Below are 12,383 nucleotides of genomic sequence, written 5' to 3' on the forward strand. Positions count from 1 at the left end.
TCAATGTAAATACTATGGGAAAAGCTTTTATGCCGCCCACTTGACCGCTCAAAGTCATCGCTGGTTAATTTTTTTATTTAGTAATTAAGAAAATAATTTTAAGTGTATTAGTATATATATATTTTTAAATATTTAGATTTGTTAAAAAAAATATGAAAAAAAAGTGACTAGCGGTCACTATTAAAAAGTCTATCAATATTTCCAAGTTCTTATACTCCCTGGAGTATCTGGCATTCAGCCTCATCTGAGGTGCTTGTGGGAACTTAATTTTTACATAAAATTCAATAAAAACCCTATCCAAAACGATATCTCATTTCATTATTACGGACAAGAATTAGTATCATGAAATTCATATACTATACTTATATCTCTTTGAATTATGAAAAATATTTGTTAAAAACAATCTTGAAAATTCGAGCAGTGTGTGGTGTGGTGTGGTGTGGTGCAGAACCCAAATGAATCCTTAAATTACCTTGCTTTCCCTGTAAACAAACATCAATGGCATTAATCCTCTTATATAAACATCGGGTTTATAATGTACAAATTCTCGCTTCCTTTTCATATGACCAACGAAATCACAAGCTCCACACAGGAAGGAAAAATCCACTTTACTCGTTATATTTCCAAGGGGAACTATTTTCAATCTCATATCAATGTAAAACACAAATTCCTACTTCTTCTACATATCAACCTTCCAACTAAGAAAATCCTGAGTTAAAATCAGGCGGAGCACATCAATCCTTATTCTCCGGAATGGAACATTTACAGATTATTATTCCACATGGCTTTCAGCACACACCAACGGCAGAGATCCCATTATCTTTCTCCCCCATAAAACCAACTTGGCTCAAATATGTAGCTTAAAATGAATTGAAACCGAAAAGAAAATATAAGTAATTCACCTCCACAATCACACTCAGACTTCCTAGTTTTGCTCAGTCATTTTCCAAATCAAGATTCTGACCCAGCAGACACAACCAATTCAGACGAAGCACAGCTACAGCTGCTCTGTTGTGAGTCAAGCGCTGGTGATATATTTGGCTGTATTTCGTGCGTAAGTTTTGATGATGGCCGCAGTTTCATGTACTGCACAGGAAGACAAGAATAAAGACTCTGAAAAGAAGTATTTAGAAGATATATTACATTCTAATTACATATAATGTGTATATAGATATATAAACACATTACAGAACATGGAAACTTTATTAGGAAAAAAAAAGAGCAAATTCTAGAAGATCAGTTACCTCCATGTAGAAAGCACTGATCTCCTCCTCCGTAAGGCCTTCATCCTCTCCAGCATTTTCTTCCCACCCAAGTGATCGTAAAAATGCAGCCTCTTCCTCGTCTGGATGAAGATTCATACTAGGCCTGGAGTACTCCTCTGCATTGCCCAAACATTTCTGAGACACATCACAATCACCACCGTTGGGAGTTGTCTGACCCCAACTTTTAGAAGTATCAGATAAAAGGGCATCTCTACTCCAAAGAGTAACACGGTCAGCGGTGGAAGCTTCTGTGACCAATTTATCAGAATTCTCAGGGATAGAGACAGCTGGGCATGGATCAGGGATAACAGAAGAGTGGTTTGCAGAAGAGTTCTTCCTTGAAAGATTTTTGAAGAAATCATTCCGGCTCTGAGCTTGAGACAATGTTTTCTTGTCCACAGTTGTCCGGCTAGCAGTTGGCCTGCACTCAACACTGGTGGGGCTTAAATTGTTTCTCAAGTTCCTAGAGGGAGCAGACGCAGCAGCAGATGGAGTGAGACCAAATGGGCTATTAACAGTGGGACTCAAGCTATCCTTAGAAGTTGCAGAGATACCCTTCAACTCTCGTGATGGATTGAGGACGCGCAGATTCCCTACAGGTATCTTCGTAACATCAGATTTTGCATACCCTCCACGTGGAGTTTTGTTAACAGTGTGTGATGAAAATGTATGCTGCTGCCCAATCTTGGGTTTTGATTTCTCTGAAGGACTGGGCACCTGAAAAGAATAAAATATGAATGAACCAACACTACCTTGTGTATCAGATTAATATTAGGAATCTATCAAAATTTTGAAGCAGCAACATTTAGGCTATAGAATGTTAACCCTGAGGCATGGACAATAACAGAATTTACAAGCAGTAAACTTTTTGTATCTGTATTTTTTTCTTGAGGGGGCTGGTGGGATACTGTTATGACTAGTTACTTTGCTATCAACCACATCTGGAAAAGCATGATATGAGCCTCTAATCCAGCCAAGCCTGATACAAAAAACCAATAAGTGAATGGTTTCAAGCCGGAATTGCTGGCATAATTTTTCTCCTCACCATTAAAAAAAAAAAAAAAAAAAAAAAAATCTCATTACCAACCAGCAATATATTTTCAGCTATATCACCTAATACTCATAAAAAAAATATATATTTTCAGCTATATCACCCAATACTTATAAAAAAAAATATATATTTTCAGCTATATCATCCTTCATATGGTTTCACTTCAAAGAGAAACTAAGAAAAATCCTACCTGCAATAAATGGCATTCATTGCACATGGCCAAGCCGTGTCAGCTTAACTCTACAGTACACTTTTGGTCTCTGACCTAGAAAGGCTGCTAAAATGCATATAAAATGTTATTTGCTAATGCCATTACGTAGGTGGTGGAATACGCTACAGCACTGGAGGAAAACGTCTTCTTTAATGCACATGACATCCACCACCCCCTGACCATGCCTACCATGGCCATGCTTGCCACAAAGTCCCCCTTGATGACTGGGGCCTCAATGATGCCCCTGCCCTTGAGGGTCATGACCATGTCTGCCAGAATATCTTTCTGCATGACCATACCCACCATAGTGTCATGTCCCTCACCATAAGATTGGCATTCTTAATGTCGCTCACCAACCATATATTCACCAAAACTGAATTCTCTAACTTTTTTCACTCCAAACAAAGGAGTTCTTTTGTTTTTTGTTTTTGGTTGGTAAACATGATTTTATTGATAATAAGAGTAGGCAAGAGCCCAAGTGTACGGGACATATACATGAGCACACATGCTAATTTAGTGATACAAGTAATTCATGAAACATCATTGACAGCTCTTGATCTTCAAAAACTCTAAACAAAGGAGTTCAATTTGTTGAACTCCGAAATGAACCACATACCACGTTTCCTAGATTGACATAGAGCTCTAGGTATCTATTAATTAAGAAGAAGGGCAGATATTACCAGAGCTTTTGGCGTGGAAGGTGTCATGGGAATTAATTGCCTAGATTGCTTCACAGCCAGCTCTTCAAGCCTTTGAGTTCCAAAAGATAACTACAACAAGAAGCATATAACACCATATAAACATGAACATGTTATCCAACAAATGCTAAAAAATATAATAGAAATTACAATTTACTTGAGAAGGTGTCCGTGGGGTGCCCTGAGCCAATGTTTCAGCCATATTGAGGCCAGTCTCTGCGCTTGGAGACAAAGAAGCTGAGCTTTCATGAATAGTCTGTTGAGCCAACACTGCACCCGTGCAATTGCTTCCAGCAATCACAGGCACCTCTACTAGAGCTGACTTCCAGCCATCACAACCAGTCACAGACAAATTTCCAATTGGCAAACTCTGAATGACAGTGTTCAAGCTAGAAGATGAGATTCTTCCCATTTCAGAACCACTTTGTCTCTCTTCAGCTACGAGTGATGGAAAGTCCCTTTCAAATGCACTTTTAATGCTACTGCTAACAACACTACTCACACGAAGCAAACCATCAGTACTTCTATGTTTGCTTTTAGCATTATTTGAGTAGCCAGCCACTTTCCTTGGCCATGTGTCACCATGTTTTTCTGTAATCATAGACTGTGAACATTGTAGCATATCCTTCTCAAACCTATTGGGTAAGATGCTATCAGGAGGATCAGAATAGTCATGCTGCCTGTGGTCACCCAAAACCAACTTGTCCTGATCACGGTAGCCAACAATGTCCTCCCCATCCCTGTTACGGTAGCTTCTACCGTAACTACTGTAAGACCGTGTGTGAACAGAACTATTACCACTAGGACTCCCGTGAAAATTAAAGGAAGTGGCTTGATCTGAAGCAAATAAATGACCCGGGTCATGATCACACCCACTCATGGATGACACATTTCTTGCATGTTTTGATATGGCATGATCATCTATTTCAGAAGACATGAAAGGGAAAATAATTTAGCAGAACTCTAGAAAGTTAATCCCACGACATGATAAAAAGAGAAGACTACTAAAACTTTGAATCAAGATTCCATTTATTTCAGAGAAATAATGGTGATTTCGAAATAAAACTGATTTACATCTCAGGACTTTTATTTCTTGAGGATTTTTAAGCGATATCCCTTCATTCACAACAATCCTTGTGAGATCGAAGGAAGCTTAAAGTTTGCAGTCCAAGTAGCCAAAAGAGTAAAGATGACTTCATTGAACAAAGCCTAGCACTACTCTAAAACAGATTGAGCACGTAGCTTTTTTTTTTTTTTTTTCCTTTTTTTTTTTCCAACTAAATGTCTAAAACAGCAGGAAAACAGGACTCAGACTTGCTTCCTTATCTCTTCTTCAAGTTTTTTAGCAACCAGTAAATAATCAAACAAATAAAACAAACACTTGAAAGCAAAGAAGACGTGAAAGTGAGCAAATGAAAATTACCTGAGTGCAATGCAGATGAAGAAAATTGATGGTTGGTACCGCCCCCGCCAGTGACATTTGCACTGCTTTTCAACCATTCGGGCACTAAAGCGGGCTCACTTCTATCCATAACTTGTCTCGATCATGATCAAATAAAATTCAACGGACCCCAGTTAGTCTTTCGTGTAAAACTTCTCAACTACCCGTCGATATTATAAACTAATTTTCGTAAAGAACAAAAATAATTATTCCGATGTCACTTTAAATTTATTTTCAGTCAATACCAAAGCTCGCCATGTATATACCCCAAAGAAAATACGTCACCGCTGATCTCAATCAAAATTCCCAAACCCTAATCCTCCATAATTGTCATGACAGAAATTAAGCTTCTTTTCAAGTTTCTTCCCTTCCCCTTTTCTATATTTCACACTGTATAATATGCACGATTAGGTAACAAAGAGCTTGGTCAAGAAAACCTCAATTCAACCATAACCACGGACAATCAAATAATTAAGGAACTTGTACAATCTGAAGGAATGGTACTAAAAAAACTATTGGTCAGAAAGCCCTACCGGCTACCAGCAAGCAGCAAATTGGCCAAGTCATGGTTGTCATCTCAGTCAAGTCGTGCTTACTAAAATGACAAGCCTATCCCTTGGATAAGCATGAGCGAAAGCAAGCGAATCCCGGGACCCAGACCCCTTATGGTAAATAACATGAAATACAAAGCCCAAGAACTGGAAGCCCTAGATTGGCAAATAAACCTCTCGGAGCTTGGACTTCGAACCGAGGAGAGGAGGAGAAATGGTCAGGTACGTGTAGACGTGTAGAAGGAATGAAGCGACCGAGCACGAGGCATAGCATTAAAGTGAACCGAAGAGATCAATCATACCTCTCGAGACCTCGTGTCGTGTGTACCTCAATACGAAACGGTGGAACGTGGTGAAATTGTAAAATCAACGAGAGCGAGAAAATACGAAAGGTGTTAGGCAAAGAGGTTTCTTTCAATTTCTAGAGACCAAAAGGGAGAACTGCGCAGTCTATCAAAGATGTATTCTGAATTATTAATTGGGTTTCCGGGAAAGAGACAACGAACACTTGGAAATTGGAAGGCAATCAATCTGCTTGCACCGGGAGGGAGAGAGCGATGGAGAGGAGATTACTGATTAGAGTGGAAGTTTTTCTGTGCGTGGGTTTGGAGGTTGGCTAGCTAACACTATGAAATTATATCCCCATTGGTCCCAACATTGAAGCCATGACAAAACAAACCAACTCGGAGGGATACCGGCTCTCCATACAAGAGGTATACCCAGGGGGTACTGTACATATTACATACAGAGAAAGTATAATATCGTGCATTCCCTTCAAAAAAAAAAAAAAAAAAACATAGAATTACATTACTTGAATTGGAGCTACAATTCTCTATATCCTAATGCTATATATACAGACAAGATTTTAAATTAAAATCAGATTAAAAAAAAAAAACTGTTATAGTTCATTTATCAGAAAAATTTATATTTATAACCAGATATATTTTAAGATAAAATTAAATTTTTGTAAAGCATGATATGCATATATATATTTTAAACGACCTTGAAACTTTATATTTTAGAAACAAAATTTAAAAAGTCTTGATTTTTATGATATTTGAGTCAGACAATCGTCTAGGACCGGAGTAAAGGGTAGATTTTTCAAGAGTTGCAGGTTCGAAACTATGGTCATGATAATTTACTTTTCAACAACACATAAAATAATCATTGCGTATATATATACATACATATATTCTCTTAAATATATGGTGGATCCAAAATTACGGCTCATGGGGCAAGAGTAAAAATTATAGTTTCGAAAATTGACTAGAAATATAACTAACGAAATAAATAAACAATACGGGCTCAACATAAATTTGGCCTTTGAAAAAGAGTTCTGAAGCAACGAAAGCCATGCATCTTCACTGGTCGAGGAAGTTTCAAAACAGAAAATCAAGAAATTGAACTTGTAAATGCAGCCAAAGACATAAGACCACAAAAAAAAAGTCCATTAATAAATACACCTTCTACGACAGATGATCGATCTCAAGGGTGCTACAATTCTATTAATTTCGTCGCATTTTATAATATACATCGCCATCTCCGAAGATGGATCCGGAAAGTTTTTGTTTTTATTTGGGTAATGATATGTTTTGTTGTGCGACATCAAATATCAAATATCGGACATCTCTTAACAAAGAATCGGGAAATGGAGGAGGTTTAAACTTTAAATACCCCGTCTTCATGTAATTCTGTTGGCTCTGGTTTTCAAAGCTTTTGAGCAATCTGCGATGTTCACAACATACATGTTTCTGGAACATTCATTGGGAGTTGGGCACCACAATGTTTTAGTTTATTCTATCATCAATCGGATCAAACCACAAACGGTATTGGTTTGTTCAGGGGAGGTGAGGTGAGAAGGACAGAGTAGACCATGCCTGAAATCTTTTTGCAGGTTGTTCGGTGGTTGGAGAGACTGAGATCAGGAAGGAGATTAGCCACTGTTATTGTTAATATTGATTTTGGGCTCTGGTTTAGAATCATTGTTAATGGCTTTAAATGCATCCAAGAACAGGGTATTTGGTTGTAGCAGCAAGCATATTCACAAAGCCATGGCATGGCATTGCATAGCTGCTGCTGCTGCTGCGTCACATAAAGTAAAGTCGTTTCACATTTTCCTAACAAATCTTAAGGGGAAAGGGAAGGGGAAGAGGAAGGGCTGCGAATAAAGCCAACAAAAGTCATGCCTTTAAACAAAAGTCACGCCTTCCCAGTTTGGGAGTTACAGACGCAGAAGGCACCAACCTCACGACGTGAAGATAAACTCACTCCACGTCACAGCATATGACCGTACCCCATTGAAGGGAGAGCGTTGCGTGCACTCCTATCACGGGCGCGTGATACGTCGCTCCGCACTCCATTTCGCCTCCGTATCTCTGAACTGATTCCCTATATTACCCGCACCCCCCATCCCTCCGCTCTCTCTCTCTCTCTCTCTCTCTCTGGGGTCACAGCCAGGGAGTGTAGCGTAGCAACAACTCGAATTCGACGAATCCGATAAAGCCTCTCTCTCCCCCTCTTTCTCTGAACTTTCTCGGACACCAAATGAGATGATAATGGACCTGTCCCGCCCTTGAACTCTCTTTCTCTCACCTTGCCCCTGGTTTCGTCGCCTCTGCTTTGCGTTTCGTAAGCCCTAATTTTCTCTCTCCCCAAGTTTGTTACATTCAATGATCGAATCTCCATTCTGAACTGCGATTTGGGTATTACTCTCTCTCTCTTGCTAGCGCATTTCACCATTTTTTTTAGACCGTAGTGTGTACCCCATTTCCGTTTTCCAAGTTGTTCTCCTTTAATTTTCCCTTATTTTACTGGCTCCCAATCACAGATTCACAAGGGATGCGTTTCAATAAAATTTGCTGTATTTTTTATTCAACTAATTTTTTCAAACACCTTTACGTTCACTTTTACTCTCTCTCTTATCTATTTTTCGTAACAAATATTCAAATTATATTAATTTGGATCCCGGACGGATAAAGGTTCAATCTATATGCTGCATATCATGGCTGCTTGAAATTTATCCTTTTATTGATTCGTCAACTGTCCATTTTGCGGGTTTCATTGGCCATGCCCGTTGTTTCTGTTGGGCAATTCTCATTAAAGTCTCCTAACTTGCTTTGTTTTTGGTATAATCAGAAGCACTTTGGTCTTTGCAACTTACTCGTCTATTGATCTAGATTTGCCCGAAGTTCGACTCAGGTGGGTTTTTTTTAGTGCTGTTTTTTCTGCTTAATTTGGTTTTAATTCGTAGAAAGTTTCATTTTTTATATCATTGTTAGATTAGCCAGAAGTACTCTCCGAATTTTATTGCTATATGTATTCTTTTTTTTATAAGTATTTATTGATATATTTATTCGTTCATTTCTTTCTCAAATTGTGTTTCGGGCTTCTAGCGTTGTGCTTTGTTTCAAGTTATTACTTCTGGTCGTTTGATTGTTGGTTCTTACATGTTTGGATTTCGCATTTTAGCCACTACGGAATGACAGTATAAGTCAACAGAACATTACAACCTCTCTTAACTATTGTTACCTTGCAATTGGTATTTTATGGGAATTTGTTGGTGGCAATGGAATATATTAACACATGAATATGTATACAAATGGATTTTTTTTCTCCGTTTGTCGTTGATTGTTCTCTTATCTTTCTTTTGTCTCAGTTTACTTTATAGTGTTTTTCTTTGAAAATGATTTTTACACCCTGGTGATTCATTTGAGGTTACTGTTTGGCTCTCTTCAATTTGATAACTCTGGAAACCCTTAGGGGTTGGCTTACGTGGTAAAGGCCTTGGTCTTGGTGGTATGCTCTTTCTAGGTCTAAGGTTTGAATCCTCTTTGGTGCAAACAATTTCTAGGGGCTGTCAGACTAGGGGGAACATTCCCTTCAATTGCCCGAGCTGCACTTGCAAACTCATTGTCGAGGGCCTGTGCACCCCTGGGATTAGTCGAGACTTTGTTCTCGGACACCCGGGGCCAATAAAAAAAAAATTGATTACTCTGGAAATGTTATCCTTATAATTTTTTATTTTTGTTTGGTTGATATTGTATTCTTTCCTCCCTGTGTTTTACAATGCTCATGAATCAACTAAGTTTACTCTGTTTTCTGGTTCTCCTACTCTGTTTTGTTATCATAGTTGAACGCTTACCCACTGTGTTTATTTTCTAATCTTTAGATGAATATACACAGAAAGGATCTCTAAGCCATCTTGAACAGAGTTATGACTTTTTTTCATTATCTAATGAGTCCATTGATTGGATATTCTACTGGAGTAATGGGGTAAAATAATGTGTTTGTTAGGTAGCCTGCTGACACTATTGTCCATATGCTAGTGGGATGGGTCAATAGGGAGACAACAACGCTACTTGTGATGATGGCGTGTTATTTCCTGCTCCCATACCCTTGGGAATTTACTCTTATCTTTCTCTCTAGTGAATAAGGGAGATAGAGGAGGGCGGTGCTCAAAATTCCCACACCCACTGGTTTTCAGAAATGTGAACTTCTCAAAGTTCTCTGACTTGACCTATCAAAAAAAAAAAAAGTTCTCTGACTTGAATGTTGGGTGACAGATATATTGTTTAGTTTTCAAAATCATTATATCATGAATGGACTTCTGGGAATGGAAAATGCAATTTGCCTTTTATTATTTGCTGATTCTGTTGCAAGATTTTTTCACCCAGGAGGGAGTTAGAAATTGGCTTATAAGTGCTTAAACTACCGTGGGACTTTTTAAGAGTAGTTCTGAGGTGAGCTTGGGGCTTATGGTTAATGGATTTCATCCCCTCTCTTCTTCCTCTAATTAAAAAAAAAAAAAAAACAATTCAGCTAATTGATTTCACTGCTTTTAGCTTAGAGGTAGTTAACTAAAAGGAGGTGTGATGGATCATTTAAACCATGTAGACAGGCCACATTAATTTTTAATGGATGAGTAGGACACTACATAAAAGAAGCCTTGGGGAATAGATTATATTTTCTCATTACGCTCTATTTATTTCAAAGAGAGTTTCTAAGATATGGATCGCAGCTGGATTGCAACAATGAGAGAGAAATTTAATTGAAGATTTCACAACATCTGGAGGTGTGTTATGAGGAAGATTGCTGCTAGTGTCACCTTGGATGGAACAATAGTTGAATTGCATTATTCTATTGTAAATGTATTATTTTTTTGAGAAGTAAATGTATCATTATTTGCTCTGTATCTTCATTACAGTGTGGGTCAGATCCCCAAATGATTGTTTCTCAATACTTAGTGAGGCTTCATTTTAACTTTTTTTTTTGAAGTTATGTTCTAATTCCTTGTCATGGGGTGGCATGGTGACAATTCCATTATAGGAGTCACATGCAGTGATAGTTTTGATCAGACTTCCAATTCAGTGTTGGAACTCCTGAATTTGATTTCCTTTTCATGTATGATGTTCTGCTGATAATTGGCAACTTTATGTTCATAACACGTTGCAATATGGTTTTCAGGTTTGATTTGGAAATGGTGAACGGTAGCAGAGTACGACGCAGAATTGCTTCCCGACATTTCAGGGTAACTCCATATCCACTGCCTTCTTATAAGTCAGATGTTTTGGTGGATATGTGCCCCAAGAAATGCTCCAAAACTTTGGATAAAAAAGACTGGGAAGATGCGACATGTTCTGTGTGCATGGAATGTCCTCACAATGCTGTTCTTCTCCTCTGTTCTTCCCACGACAAGGGTTGCCATCCCTTTATGTGTGGAACTAGCTTCCGATACTCCAACTGCCTTGGCCAGTACAAGAAAGCATATACTAAAGTAAACTCATCAATTGATGGACAACACGTGCATGGCTCCATCAATGATCCCGTTCTGGTCCCAGATTCCAGTTGGCCTGTTGAGAGTTGTGAAGTCACCGAGCTTGCCTGCCCCCTGTGCAGGGGCCAGGTTAAAGGTTGGACAGTGGTTGAGCCTGCACGAGTATATCTAAATGAGAAAAAGAGAAGCTGCATGCAGGATAATTGCTCATTTGTTGGAAATTACAAAGAGCTGAGGAAACATGTTAAGGCAGAACACCCCTCTGCAAGGCCACGTGAAGTGGATCCCATACTTGAACAGAAATGGAGACGGCTTGAGCGGGAGAGGGAGCAGGATGATGTGATCAGTACAATAAGGTCAACAATGCCAGGGGCAATGGTTTTTGGAGATTATGTAATTGAAAGTAATCATAATGGTTTTGATTCAGACGAAGAGGATGGGGTTTTTGATGTAAATGCTGCAGAGAGTAATAGGGGCTTTGGGGTTGGCTTTGATAGTAATCTGGTGAATGTCTTTCTTCTATTGCACGCATTTGGGCCATCGGGAAATGATCTTGGTAGACGGCTGAGGCAGGCTGAGAGGACCTTTCACCGTGGATCAGATCAGAGTGCTATTGGCATTCGCCACACGTCTCCTGTTGGTAGATTGGATTCATCTGATCAAGATGACTACAATAACAGTGATGATGGTGGTGATGATGATGGTAGTGTGTCACTGGTTAGCCGCCCTCGCCGACATGGCAGGGTATTATTGGGGCGATCAGGAAGGAGACGCAGGCGTAGAGAAGCCATAATGGATCAGAGATAGATCAAAATGCTACTAGAGGAGTGAGGGATACCAATCCAAAAAGAGAGGAATTGGAGAAGTTTCTCAGGTATATAGTTCAGTAGGGAAAAGAAATTAGGAAATAACTTAAAAAGAAAAGGGTTGGACTTCTCCTCACATTGCATGGATTACTTCTCATTTGTATTGTTGCATGGCCTGTGCGATAGATTAGCCAAGACGATGAAAGGTGGAAAGATTGTTGTTTTTCTGTCTCTGTGATGTACTTTCTTTAGATGTAATTTCCCAATTACCTTTATTCATCTCTTTCACCTCGGTTTGTCATTGTTCAGAACGTCATGACCAGTCTACCTTCTTGGTAAGTTGGTAGGTTGATTAGTAGCGATGCTTTTTATTTGTTGCCTCCATTACTTAGTGCTCGATAAAATGTATTGCCTTTCTTGGATGAATTATAAATTATAGTCTCATTGAGGCAAAAAGAATATGGAAAAAGGAATCATGGGAGCCCACTGCACTTTAAAAGCTTGCTGACATGATGCACATGCGTTTCAATTAGACTGGGAACAATTGGAAAGGTAGAATGATTAAGAAGGCTAACAGAGACGATGAA

The 12,383-nt window shown here is 38.8% G+C and overlaps 2 protein-coding genes across 4 annotated transcripts; one reads left to right on the top strand and one right to left on the bottom strand.

Annotated features, from left to right (window-relative positions):
- Window positions 1-477: 477 nt before the first annotated feature.
- On the bottom strand, window positions 478-5,946 carry LOC122309828. Of its 2 annotated transcripts, none has more exons than XM_043123514.1 (6): window positions 5,200-5,946; window positions 4,649-4,759; window positions 3,383-4,146; window positions 3,208-3,297; window positions 1,245-1,982; window positions 478-1,086 (listed from the first exon to the last, which is right to left on the bottom strand). In XM_043123514.1, the coding sequence occupies exons 1-6, from the start codon at window positions 5,240-5,242 to the stop codon at window positions 952-954; spliced, it is 1,881 nt and encodes a 626-aa protein (XP_042979448.1). In that variant the 5' UTR covers window positions 5,243-5,946; the 3' UTR covers window positions 478-951. The 2 variants fall into 2 exon arrangements, with proteins under 2 accessions (XP_042979448.1, XP_042979449.1); XM_043123515.1 differs by having other exon boundaries at window positions 4,649-4,749; window positions 5,200-5,944.
- A 1,539-nt stretch (window positions 5,947-7,485) lies between these two features.
- On the top strand, window positions 7,486-12,180 carry LOC122310726. 2 transcript variants are annotated; one of them, XM_043124849.1, is made up of 3 exons: window positions 7,486-7,845; window positions 8,353-8,415; window positions 10,681-12,180. In XM_043124849.1, the coding sequence occupies exon 3, from the start codon at window positions 10,694-10,696 to the stop codon at window positions 11,795-11,797; it is 1,104 nt and encodes a 367-aa protein (XP_042980783.1). In that variant the 5' UTR covers window positions 7,486-7,845; window positions 8,353-8,415; window positions 10,681-10,693; the 3' UTR covers window positions 11,798-12,180. The 2 variants fall into 2 exon arrangements, with proteins under 2 accessions (XP_042980783.1, XP_042980782.1); XM_043124848.1 differs by having other exon boundaries at window positions 7,491-7,919.
- The last annotated feature ends 203 nt before the right edge of the window (window positions 12,181-12,383 follow it).

Source organism: Carya illinoinensis, chromosome 5 (genome assembly GCF_018687715.1).
Source record: "Carya illinoinensis cultivar Pawnee chromosome 5, C.illinoinensisPawnee_v1, whole genome shotgun sequence".
Taxonomy (NCBI): Eukaryota; Viridiplantae; Streptophyta; class Magnoliopsida; order Fagales; family Juglandaceae; genus Carya; species Carya illinoinensis.